Consider the following 14,447-nt stretch of genomic DNA (forward strand, 5'->3'; position numbering starts at 1 on the left):
CAATATTTTTCTCGCTTTAAGCTCGGTGACCAGTGAAGCAACCCATGAAACTGTTGCACCTACTTCTTCGAGAATTGCTCTCAGCACATTTTATCCTGAGAGTAATTTCTTTCAGCAGGCACAGATGAATTCCAAGAATTGTGGCCTAGAGTCGCAGAGCTTAAAATACACTTCGTTCTTTCATAACATCAATGCCAGTGCACTGCGAACAGTGAAGATATGACGAAGAGGGACTGAATAACTTATGGTTTCTCAAACCATGGAACATGGCTCACACCATTGATACAACTGTAGCGGGTTATTTGCCTACAATCATTAAACATATGGAGGGGCTTTCTGACCAGATGTTTAACAATAACCAAACATTTTCTTTATATCTTATAGTGTCTAATGTTTGTCGCAGGTCTGAAGCGTGGAGTCTGCAAGCACATTCTGGAGGGCAGAATATACATAACGGATGGAATGATGGGATCCAGCATCATCCAGCATCAGGTGCATCTGAGGAGTTGCGATGATATCAAAGAGGTCCGTTTGCTCATTTAGAGGAACCCATGCGGATTCAGAATCTGGAGTTTGCAGATATATGTAGAGGTTGCAACGTGGATTCAGGTTTTCCTTTGGAGCCATCGCAAAAGCAAGGGTTATTCGTGTGGGCAAAGACCAGCGGATGTGATACTCGAGGAGAAGATGAGATCAAGCGGGAGGGGCACTCAAAGTGTCTAAAGATGGCGTTGATTCACGCAAAGCATATGTTGGAGGAGTCACTGTATATGATTGGGTGCGGAAGTCTTCATGCGTAGGAGAATTTGGAGAAGGAAGAACGTGAGTCAAAGAAATTGCATTTGGTTCTGCAAAGAGATTCAAACACGTATGAATTAGTGAATTCATACCCAAGTTGATGGATGCAAAGGTTGTGCATTAACGCCAAAGGAAGATATAAAGCACAGGCATCTAATTATATTTTGATAAAATTAAAACATATAAGTTTTTAACATTGGTTAGTTTTATTTATAGAGAGTTGCGATGTTTGGTTAAGCAACCGATACCCTTTGAACATTTATAAATATAGATGTAAAAAATCAAGAGAGATATATATGATATTGATATCCATTCTTATATTTTAAAATTTTACCTACGTTCTGTGAAAGGAAAGGAAAGGAAAGGTGGTTTTATAGTCCACGACACTATGCCATAGTTTTTGGGTTTACATATGGTGACAGTGATATGGGACTACCTCGTACTCTTTTTCGAGAGGCGCTTGGCGCTACAAACGAGGCGTACATACCCTACCCCCCAGTGGGATTTGAACTTGTGACCTCTCTTTCAAGAGTACAAGTTCTCCACCACTAGGCCAACTCAGGCTGTATTATATTTTTCAATGGGTGGAGAAGCGAATTTTTGAACTAAGCCTGTGGATTGTGAGTTATGGAATAAATTCTTGTGCGATTCTGGAGTCGATTTATATTGGATAGATCATCTGTAAGGAGTGTCTCCAGTACGATTTTATTTCCGGATCAGTAAGAAGTATTTATTTAATTTATTTGCATTAGACTTTTAATTTTTTATTAAGTTGTGTCCTTTATAAAAAAAATTATTATTTTCTTTAAATATTTTAATATTCGGATAAAGTGGACTGGGTCACTATTGCATTTTTTAAATTTGATAATCATAAGTATTGTCAAATATTTTATTGGTTCCAATATTTATGTCTAATTTGTCTCCGTCGGAGTTAAAGTGCATTTTAGACTAATTTAAAATTGTGTTTATATAATTGATCCGTCGCATTTGAATTATTAAAATTGTTTATAGTTTAATATATTGAACTTTATAAAGTTGTACGTTTCAACTAATAATATTGACTCTATTGCCCATTTAATTAGGCACTAGTCTTTTACTCCTGATTCATAATCCATATGCTTGCAAATGTCTCATTTCTTGCCTTTGAAGAATTAATATATTCATTTGTTAAGTTAATCTATACTTATTCTTTATTTAAAACATTATATCAATCATTTACTTTTGTTCTCAGTTCATAAATCGCAAGTTATAAGTTTTCCTATATTTCTTGCCATTTGGAAAACTTTTATTGTATTCGTGTTCTAATCGATCTGCTTTAAGCATCTTGGATTTAAGGTTGTTGTCCAGGATCAGGTACACCCGCCTTGCTTTTGCAAAGCCGGAAGCGCAAGGGATTTGGATCACATTGATCGATCCCATCAAGTTGGCCTTAACCAGTTGGATATCTCAGCATCAAGCAGGCAAGGCTCGCAGGATTCCAATCTGCGGTTTTGGGAACCAACACTATAATTAAGTTCTTAAGAGATCTCAAAATGTCAACATTCCTGACAACATTCTTCATGCTTGAGCTAATGCATTATTTAATTGTTTTGTTATTATAACATTCTTGTTTATTGTGGATTCTTTGCACCTCTTCACCTATATTAGGCCATCAAGCCAAGGATTCGCTGATGCTAACAAATTTTATTCATTGTGATACTTCACACCTCTTCACTATATTCTGGCAATTCACCTAGTGAATTCCTTGGTATTCTCTTATTGAGATATTTATATATGCTAATCAGTCTATAAAGGTTTAATACTGGATTGTTACTCATTTGTCTTGAATCTTTGGAGGAAATCAAAGATATTTAACTTTTTCCACATAAAGAAAACTACAGCAATCTTAAATCAGATTATGGGAAGCAATTTAATATGATGGACAGGATCTGAGGTTCCCGGATTCTAATACAATTTTACATCCTCTGGATAACAAAGACATTCTCATGACTATTGGTAATATACAAGTAATATGATAACAAATTCCTGTAAACTATGGCTAAGGATCTATGTCTTATTACATAGAATTCTAATTCCATGACAATATTGACTCTATCGTGGATAAATGAAATAAATAAATAAAAATACAGAGCTCAGACCTAGTTTGATCTTCAGTATAAATGACCAAAACAGCAAGTAATAGAAAGCATTTAATCAAGGTAAAAAGAGAGAGTTCCTATTCATATTTGAACAACAAAAAAAGCATAAGTATAAACTGGTGAAACCCAATCCAAACATCGTGAGACCAATTTGACAATGGTAAAGCCCCATTCCAAGCACTATAAGATTTATGACTTATTCAATCAAAGGAAACTCAAATAATGTCACAAACCACAAAGCATTTTGATCCAACTGCTAACTTAGTCTTAAACATTAATTCAATTTGTATATTAAATTTTGATCATGAAAGAGAAAAGCCATCCCAGGACGAATTGTTGCATATTCTGAAATATATGTAATGATACAGACTCATATTCAAATTCAATAAGGCTGACATATTGATCTTGCATGATTTAAATGTACTATGGCAGACGGCTTCCTTTATTACTTTCATATAATATACAAGTCAAATGGAATACGGAATTTCATATGCTTGGTTCTATTTTGGAATCCATATGCACAGTTCGGGTTCTCATTACCAGGAATAAATTACATATGTATTTGTTTGATTCAGCTCCTACGCAGACTTAGCATTCTTATTGGAAGAAAATAACATAATCAGTGACTCCTTGGGCAATGCACTCTGGAGAGCCGACACCTGAGAAAGTCCACCTACCTGGCTCTGAGTCTTCGCGCCTGAGATCTTTAATGTGTAGTTTTGGTTTTGGATTGTTTAAAGAGGAACTAATTTCTATCTTAAAAAGCTTTGGAATTCTGGAATAAGAAACCCGGCCAAAGATGTAAGGAGGCAGCCGAAGGCAAAGATGTTAAGAAAAACCGTAGGAGAAAGAAAGGTTGCTGACAGCCAAATAAGGAAGTTATTAAATAAAAATAAGCCTACCTCTACGACTCCCTACAGTTACAAGATTCATTTCGAATTCCCCAAAACTCTAAATGAATTCAAAAACATAAATATTATTAAACATGCCAACAATAATCAGTTGGAAGCAAGAATAATAAAGAAGAAAATAGAATTAGAAAATTAAAATTCGAAGATTATAATAATATAATTATTATAATCCGAACATTATTAAAAAATACAACTTTTAAATTATTAAATGATAATGGTCCAAATCATGGTTGTATTTAAATGATCACTAAACAATTATTAGAAATACTACGACAAAAGATAATTTTAAAATTCTTTAAGTACGTTTTATAAATAATTTAATTATTTTAATTAAATTATTTATTAAATAGCACAATCATTATAATTAAATTATTTCTTAAAATAACTCATGCGATTCCACGGATGTATTCTGTTCCAAGTCTCCCTGCCCAGTGCTGGTGACGCCTTGCCTAATTCTTTTCTGACAATGCTTCACCCCTTCGGCATGTTCCCTGCAAGAAATTTCTCTGTAATTAAATTATAAATTATATAATCATTATAACAGTTAACCTTTCATCCTAATTCCATGAATTTGCGATTAACGATCAACTAACATGTCATTTGCACTTGAAATCATAACGACCAACTAACTTACCATTTCGCCAAATTATATCAAATTAAACTGCCAACTGACTTCATGTGAACCTAAACGTCTATATTTCAAGCTAGATCAGAAATTGGGATGTAACAAGAAGAAGTAACAAGTGTTTGTTTCAAATCAGCTAATATGACAGATAAGAGATGTTGTGAGTCATAACTTTCCTCAATGATCAAAGACATATTATACTGCATAAAAGATAGAACATTCCACTTGTGGCCCCTTTTAATGGCAATCAAAAATCGATGGAACATATCAAGAATTAGACCTTCACAGCCAAGATCTATCATAATCACACAAGCTCTAAGTTCTGCAACTATTTCCACAATTTTGACTATCTCACCAAAGGATGGATTATGGGGACTCTTCAATCCTTGAAAACTTTCCACAATCAATTGGAATACCTCCTTCATTACTTCCCTTCTATAAGGATCATGTGGCGTTGTTATCCTCATAACCTGAACAATACATTGAGAAAGTGCAAGTCTTACCTCTTTATCATGATATCTCAACAATACTGGCTTAACCAAGGGAATCAATGCAAAAAGGATGCTCACTTGTTTACTATTATAACCTAGTTGTTCTATCGTAGATAAACAGTTCTCAATCTCCTCCAAATCACAAATTAACCTATGCTTTGATCGAGTCAAACCTGCAAGTTTATGTTCTATACAGTAGAGCTTTTCTTCAAGGATTTGTTCCCAATCCTTGGCAACAAACTTCAGTAGCTTCCTAAACATGATTGTGTAGTGTGGATACGCACACATGCAACTAACACTACTGAAATGGTCACTCCTATTTTGATGGTGTTGAACTCTGACAGAAGTCCCCAAACTGAAACTTTGGTTGTATATATGTTGTCATTATAGATAAATGCCAATGATAAAGATCATTCTAGTTACCAATGTACCAAATTATGTCTCAAATGTTTTCAGAGATATGCTGCCAGTAATATCAAGTACTGATATTCTTGAACACTTTTATCAGTATTAATCTTGTATTGTTAATTTCTTCTCATTATGGACCCACTGTGCTGAGAACGGACATTTTTGCAAACATTTGGCACACTCAAAGGTTAATGTAGCAATCCCTAAATCTGAGTTTGGACAGCTATATATATATATATATATATCTTGGAGCGAAAACGAAGTACAAAACTCCACTAGTTTATACAGGATTAAATTCAATTTTGTGCATATGATAAAATCTGACATGTATTAGCCCAAGGTCTGCAAGGATTGTTTGTCCAAAAACACAATTTTCTTCACAATGGTTTTTTGATAGTGCCCGTCAGAAGACTATTATCATCTCCAGGTCTGAGCAGCACACAGTAATGACATTACTTAATTTGCAAGGTGTCAGTAATCGTATATTATCATAGAGACTGCCACAGATGTTATATCCTTAAGATCTGTCATTTGAGAAGTATTCTATTTCCACACCTGTGTATCCTGTAATTAGTACTATGAACCAGCTTACCTATTCGTGGCAGCACACTTCTCTCAAGACTGGGCTGAAGTCATTTGCTGCACAAAGATAAATTTATTTCCAACTCTAACCACCCTACATTCTCAGCCCAATATCCATCCAGAACTATGTCTTTGCCCAGCAAACATACAAATGCATAAGGAATGTGTCAAACACTATCTAAACATTCAGTAATGGCCTGTTCTATACTTCATTGCCTCAGCACAAATATTAATATGTGAATTCCCTGAACAATCATCGTCTTCAGGCTATCCTTCATCGCAGGTATTTTCTGACTTGGGCTCGTTCTCAACATCATTGCACCCCTAGCATGGTTGCCACAGTTCGTTACCAATCTCTGTACTTTCCCAACATCTTCAACACAGAGGAATTTCTATAACACTGGCAATCTATTTACCAGATGTTGCGCCCTAACAACTTAGTTCCCATTTTAGCCTTCCTTTCATAGTTCATATTTCAATTCCCATTTTTAGAATATTTGACAGTGTTGTGATTTAAGAGTCCAGACCATCTCTGTCTTTTAAAGAGAAACTCCAATTGTTGCTTCCCAGTAACGCATCTTCCTTCAAGTTTCCGCTATCCTTCCCCTGGGCTTGTCCAATCCAGGTGTCTCAATATTCCTTTCACTTAGACAAAATACATGTGGGAGAGTTTCATAAACGATAACAGTACAATTCACATTCCATAACATACTTCAATTCCTGACCAATGAATTTGTAACAGCATAAATTCCTTTTGTAATGACAACACTTCCTTCGAAAATACTGAAAGAATGCTGCAACAACCGCTCGAGTTTTTTCCCGAATATGCTTGCTATTGACGTTACACCTTAGATATTCACCAAGACAATTATTTAATTGAAGGTCACTTAAGCAAGCTTCCCCCAGGGCTACCAATAATTAAATGCCAAGTTTTATAACCTAATACTTGTATAATAACAAGAACAGTTGTTCTTGGCAATACATAACATTAACATGCCTAGACTTCACTAAGAATACCCTGCATAAGAACAATATCACTTCCCCTACATATCACTGGTGTTGACCATTGACAAAAACGTTGCAATGATGACAATGCCTTGTATGGACCGGAGGCTCAACACTAGTTATAAAGGTTTTACGGAACCATTAACCTGGACGTCGCTGATAATAATTTCTCCATGGTGTAGATTGAAACAATACGCTTCTGCTAATATTGACCAATTTGTTCTTTCTTTTAGTATTTCTCCAAATCTTCTGGCCTGACTATATGTTTCTTCAGCTTAACAAATTAATGCTTAACATAATTGCATCCCTTCAGCATATACGACAATTCTTATGGTAGTGTTAAATACAAATATTCACCTGCGGCCAAGAATGGGCTCCGCTGAGGAATACGTGCCGACTCCTGAATGAGTTGGCTCCACTTCTAGGCACAGACAATGGGCATAAACAGTTGGAAAGTTCAATACCCCACAGATTAATTGCAAACATACCCCGCACTTCGTCAAATGACAAATAAGAATGTTTCCGAACTTAGAATCCTTAAATATTTCCGCCAAAGTTAGGAAAATTATGACAAATTAACACGTGCACCAAATAATGTTTTCAAGGCCACAATAACATTTATCGAGGTTAATACTTTCCCAGACAGTTGTATTATTCGCAATAGCCAAGCTATTATCTTAATTCTCAACTTCTTCTCCTAAAACGACATTTTTTTTATGAGGGACGCCGCAAATATACACAAAGAGGTGACCATTCACAGCGAACGCAAAAGTTTAAGGATGCACAGCAATTCTGTAAATTTATTATTAACTTCAGAATAATATGTGCCCAAGAAGATAAGACCAATTTTCATTCCCGCTCATTTAAACGCCATATTTTATTTAAATGAGTGCCCATCAGTAATGTGCAACAAGTTTTAATGTCGACAACCTTAGGCTATCGGGTTGGAATTTTTACATATTTGAGCCCGATGCCCACTGAAGAATAATAATCGGCTCATCATACACTATTTATCAAAACAATATTTCCACGCCAACACACTTACAACAAGGCCCAAAATATACCCTGGTAACTATAGAGAAGAACAAATTTATTCAAATGCCTGACTTTTGAGAAATTTTTAGTCTCAACTTGTGCACTAATAATATTCTTCTCCCACTCTCCCACAACTTCTAATTTAAAGCTCAAATGTTCAAGCTTAATAATCCTCTGCAAAGCCCTCCTGAAAATATACATGAATAATAGAGATTCTTCAAATTTGACTTTTGTTGATATTCAGAACCTTTCATAGATTTGTCTATAATAATCCCTCACAAGCTGGCAGGAAAACGGGCTCTAATACCACTGTGAAAACGGGCTCTAATACCACTGTGAAAACGGGCTCTAATACCACTGTACTATCCCACTAGGATATCCTTTAGAAATTTTTCTCAATTAAATTTTCAGAATTATAAACCAAAATTCATGCAATAATGACAAGCAGATACCAGAAATAACCAGCAACATTAACCAATTAATAACCAGCAAATAATCCAAAAATTATTATTGTATTATAAACCAGCAATACAATAAATATCCAATCGTAAAAACAGTGACAACAGACATATTGGATAACCAAAAAAGAACCTGAAATGCAACTATGAACTCTGTCGCGAATTCACCACAGCTGATGAATCGATGCTACATCCAATCCACCAAGAAGAACTAGAGGGTTTGTGTCCTCAAATCCTCAATAGAAGATGAAGCTTCCTTAATTTCTCCAAGAGAAATCTGAAACCAAAACAATATCCAAGCCTGTCCAAATGAGACCATCTCGCCTCCTTTTATTGTCCAATGCCATGACTCTTCAGCTTCCCCTATCCTGTCACCTTGTCTTCTTGTCATTTCATCTCTTATTAATGCCCCTTTAATATTAAATGGACTCATTAATTAATTTGGATCAAGCTCTCATAAGCCAAATTAAATATTTTATGAATTTTACTTTGGGATTCCTAATGTCCCAAAAAGGGGGCATTACGACTATGAAATCACACTATCTACACCTTCTTTCAGATCATGATCATCTCTTTGACCTTGCACAGATTTATTCAGAAGCACTGAGGAAGAAGGAAGAAGTAGACACATGTATCTATGAGCTCACAAATGTCAAGGACACCCTAGAAGGCTACCTTAGAGGCATTGATTATTCAGCTTAATCAGAAATTCAATATGGCACACTCTACTTTAGCACAACATTCAGATATGGGAGTTGAAGAGGTTGTCAATGATGTTAGCAGGTAAGTTGATGAGGTTGAGCACAATTCATCCACTTCTAGTGGGCAAATTGTACTTTACGAATAGCCATTGATAGAGGTTGGAAATATTTATCATGACTATACAATGAGGAGTGTTCATTACAGATTGTTAACAATCTTTGTGGAGGTTTAAGCTTGTGAGCCTTGCATCCAGACTTTTACTATTCAGTAAGATTCAATTTTGTGAGGCTGGGTTTCTCACCCTCAAATGAGAGATTTTCCCAGGATAATGTTTTTTGAGTTATCTGTTCCTGTGTTATTTTAAGATATCTTTCTCTGTTTTACATCATTCTGGTACTAAATTTAAATGGAGTATTCCGGGCCATCCCCAAATTTTTAAATAAAGCTGAATACGCCCCAGAAACTCGGACTGCAGTGAACTGCTTAAGGGGCAGTCAAGGATGTATATGAAATTCCCGAACTGTCCCAGGGATGGCTGGCCATCAGCCTTTCTCTAATGCAACTATGAAAAAAGAAACACTTGAAAGAGTAGAAAAAGAAAATTCTCTAAATGTGGTTTAGAACTAGAGCAGTAAAGGTGGAAATGAACTAAGAGCTTATATGCAGCAGTTTATACTATTTTAACAGTTATAATATTTCGATCCCAAACTGAACTGTAGGTTCCTATGGCACTGAACTTCTGGTACAGAAATATAAATATCTTTTTAGGCGATGAATCCACCCTCAAGAAGCTGTATGGATCTAGTAGTTAACTAGTACGAATTTGATCTGAAATATGAACTGGCACTGCTCTTAAAACTGCTGATATGAAGCTACAGGTCTGTGAATGATTTCCACCTCTCTCTACACAATAAGCTACCACTAGGTGTGTTGGACACTTGGACAAACATTACATCCAAGTTTATAAATCTGGATTTGAACTGGATATGATCAGAATGTAATTTTTTACCCATTGATGTATCTTGTACTTGAATTTGTTTGCATTTCACCCAATGATAATTACACAAGGCACATAACAACTATTTGACAAAATATTTGTCAACTTCAAGGATCACTTTACAAGGAATAATGAATATAAAGTAACAAGAATGCTAATTTTCTTGACTTTGACTCTCATTTGAACTCTCAATTTAACACATGTATATATTATTAAGATTCTATGATGTATATATGAATGCTTTATCAATTTTACCATATGAATATTTAAAAATTTCCTATATATTTTAATTGCTTTTATTTTTCCTTTTTTATATAGCCGTTCCTTTGTCATCCCCAAAATGACCCAAAAAATATGGGACCCCAAACCAATCCCCATATCCCTCACCCAAAAACTGTGATATCCACTTCCAGGAATAAAATTTCAAATTTAACTTTTAATTAATCAATATAATATAAATCAATAATACTAATATTATTAATCGATAAAATAATCAATAAATAAACATCAGATAAAATACTATTAATATTATCGACCCATGCATTATTAAAAATATTAATCAATAGTATCAAACATATTAATCAAATAATATACATCAGTAACAAAAATATAAATGAAACTACTAATATTCATAATATGAACAAATTACATGTAACTAGTATTGACTAAATAGCGAATTAGAAAGACCAAACACTTATTTATCCTTATATATTCTTTAATTTCTTTACTTAATCTCTCACAGTGACTAAGTTAAAGAATGATCAAATATACTTCTAATAAAACACATGGCTGAAGATATATATAATTGATAATAGTCAACAGCAAACATTAAATATTGAGATTCATTTTATATTCAGCAGTTAGTAAAGGAGCACCTAAAGTTGTACGATTAATAGTTAACAAAGCTAAGCCATAAAATACATGAGACGTGTATATTAGCCTAATTGGCTCAACATTCCAAATATTGGATATAAGTAGACATTCACGGAACCCTTTCAAGATCACCGATCAAGGAATCGGAAAGGAACAGAAAGATTATAAATACAATTGTTATTCATCATATAGGAGAAGAGATAATAAAGGAATCAATATGGATCAAAGTAACAGATCAGATTGATCTGAAAGATCATGCTAAGCAGTATAGAATCATAATATATACATTAGCAATCAGAGAGGAAACCATTGTTAAACAATAGATGAATATACTTAAACAATCAATTAAGTATTTATAATTATATATTGATAGCATATTCAATCCTCTTACGATTTGGCTAAGGAGGGAAGACTAAAATGTTACCAAGGAGGGCTCGTCTAAATCCAAGCAATGGATCTTTGTCTCAAGATAGGGTAGGGATCAGCAACCCTGAGCACCTTGTGAGCAAAGCCCCAAGAAAGGCTAAGGGCTTGGATCGGTGAACTTTGATGGAATCCATTGCAAGTTGGTATCTAGGTAACTTGGATAACACCGACTCCTTCGGTCATTGAGCTGGAATAGTAATAAGGTAAGCATGAATGATAACAATTTGAACAAATAACTTAAATCTAATAAAATGAATGACCATTCCTACCAGGGAACATTACAAACCAAACCCTCATTGGAAAATTTAGGATAAATCAAGGTTGGTCCCAATAGGGAACATTACAGAAACTTGGGATAATAAAGTATGTGAACAATTATGATGCTGTTATACATTTAATTTGTTGTATTATATTTGTATTGTTTATGTTTGAAACTATGAAATTTCAAATTTTGAGAGTTTGAGGATCATATGATGTGTTATGTTTGAATTATGACAAATTGACAGTCAAATTAGATGTTTATGTTCCATAGATGCAGTAGTTACTTTTTTTTGTGTAATTATGACGGTTTATTTTGGTGAGTTTATTGCCGAGTCCCAAGTCTAAGCTTTCAAACTATACTTCAAACTCTATCAAAACTGGAATTTTCCTTCATGCATTCTAAATTTTAAATGTTCAATTCACAAATGATGAATTGCAATGATTCTCAAGAATTTATAAAGCTTGTTCATCCTGAATTGGGTGTTGGTATTGTGCTAACCTTCTAGCACCAAATATTTTTTTTATGCATTAGCAATTACTGGTGTACGATAGTTAAGATCATGTTACAACTTATTCTGATTTCATTTAGCCCTTCGATTTGTTTAGTCCTTCAAGTGAAAACATTGTATATTCCTGTTCCCCGGAGTTTGAAATTTGTTCAGCCTTTTGACAATGTTACACTTTAAGGTAAAATTCCCAGAGAAATCATATGGCACGAATTGTCCCACTTCCACTGCAGAGAACCCGAAGAGTTGCTTTAATTATGTTTATCTATGATATCTTTGATCACTAATCAATTTGCAGAAAGAAGAATTTTACATAGCATTCTATCGGTTTTGTTTTACCCTGTTGTGTGGCTTTTGATTATCATTGGGCTTTGCCACCCAAACAGTGAACCTCATTCTTTCTCATAGCACTCCTAACCTTTACAAGTTTCATAATTATTTTTCCATAGAGGGCGCTATTATATTCTAGCCTTATACAAAGTTACTCTCAGTATTAAAAGATAAAACTTATCTTCCCACGATGAATTATTTGCTGCTGCAAAAGATCGCCAACCTCATCCGGAGCAATCTGTAGTTTGTTACTTATCAGAATCTTGGGTCTTTAATCCATAGTTTTCATAGAGTTATTCTCTAAAGGGATAATCCATTCTTGGTTTAGCTTCAAAATTTGTCGGTGCCTAAGGTGCAAAGAACAAAAGTTGATAAAAGAGCGAAAATAGACTTCTTTTTTTAACTTAAAAGACATGTCTTAAAGGTTTGCCTTCATCTTTTTAAATTTCAGTTGTTTGAAACCGGGTCTCACATGCTATAGGAAGGTACTCAACTTCATTTTTACAAATTGCACAACAGCAGGTCCATCACAACAGTGCCGCCGCATCCTATCTTACTGCTCCGCCAAAGTTTAAATACGGCCAATTTTAAGTATTGATTGATTGAAACTGAGTACAAAATTAAACATTGTAATAGTTGAATACAATGCTTATGGTGAATCCAAGATCCATTATAACGATAAAAACAGTTTTGCAGAAGCTTAATACTCTTTCTCGTAACTGTGAAAACCTAATCGTTAAATATTAAAAGTTGCTAGGATTTGGAAAAATTGTTCGGACAACGAAACTCAAATTGAGTGACAACATACAATCAATTTAAATTTAAGGGTAAAGACAGGTCATCCAAAGCCATTTTTACACCGAATAAGCTATATTTGATGGGAAAGCGTGGCATACCCGGGACTGCTGTGATGTCTTCTTGGTTAGTTCAGCTTCAAGCTTTTCACTGCTGGCGTTTGTGAATTGCATGACACCGTAGCCAATAGCACCGGGTATCACCCCACAAATTAGTGCAAAGGTATAGAAAAACTGCTTTGAATCTCTACACGATTTCACAATCCACCTCCATGACGCGCTCTTTTCATACATGAAAGCCATTGTTGGCACAACTTTCCCTTCGTATGTAGGCGATATATATGTAGCTCCTCACTTGGAGCGGGCAACCGCTTTATTGAGGAAAATTCAGATCGCAAGTGCCAATACAGGTAACTGAGCCACCCTTTGTCTCTTGATTGTCTATGGAGTCAGTCTTAAACTCTCGCCTTAGTACAAATGGGTATAGAAATAGAAATTTATACAAACGTCGCGGTTTTGTAAGTGCCACAAGAAGCGGGTAAGAGTGATGTGCTTTGTAGAAAGCATTTAAATGGTGCAGAAAGAAGATTGAAATGAGGATTAAAATACTTTACTTGAATACAATATTTTATAAATGAATATTTACGTGTACAAACTGCAGAAACAAAATTTTGCAAGAAGTACAAATGGGAGAGTTGTAAAAGAAATTTATAAAATGAAGATCTAATCTTAATCTAGTGATGTGACAAATAATTTTTTTAGTATCATTATAAATAATTTTGATTTTTAAATAAAGAGTCATTTTCTTAATTTTTATTTTTATTTGTCAAAGGCTATGTGCTAATTTTTATAAATATTAAAGATAATTACATAATTTTTGCCTTGTTCAAACTGTGGGTACTAGGGGGAAAATAACATGAAAGAAAACCTCTAGTTTAGTCTGGGACCAAAGTCTTGTATACAATAAGTGGAGGGTACCACCCTTTACAAGTGTCTCCAATTGAGGGCTTGGAGTTGGCATGTCAACCTTCATAGAAGGGTTGAAAAGGTGAGCTAGAAGATATCCTAGGGAGCTCTTTAAAAACACGTGAATTTGAGTATTTGTCT

The 14,447-nt window shown here is 34.6% G+C and overlaps 1 protein-coding gene across 1 annotated transcript in view; it reads right to left on the reverse strand.

Moving 5' to 3' along the window:
• The window catches only part of LOC149578441 (centrosomal protein), a 70,438-nt gene extending 56,613 nt beyond the window's left edge, over positions 1-13,825 (reverse strand). Inside the window, exon 1 of the mRNA XM_089829117.1 lies at positions 13,443-13,825. Within this exon, the coding sequence (XP_089685243.1) occupies positions 13,443-13,643 (201 nt within the window). The 5' untranslated portion in view covers positions 13,644-13,825. The remainder of the gene's footprint in view (positions 1-13,442) is intronic.
• Positions 13,826-14,447: the final 622 nt, after the last annotated feature.

The sequence above is a fragment of the Cupressus sempervirens genome, chromosome 1 (assembly GCF_028749045.1).
Source record: "Cupressus sempervirens isolate cs-2001-9-10 chromosome 1, ASM2874904v1, whole genome shotgun sequence".
NCBI lineage: Eukaryota > Viridiplantae > Streptophyta > Pinopsida > Cupressales > Cupressaceae > Cupressus > Cupressus sempervirens.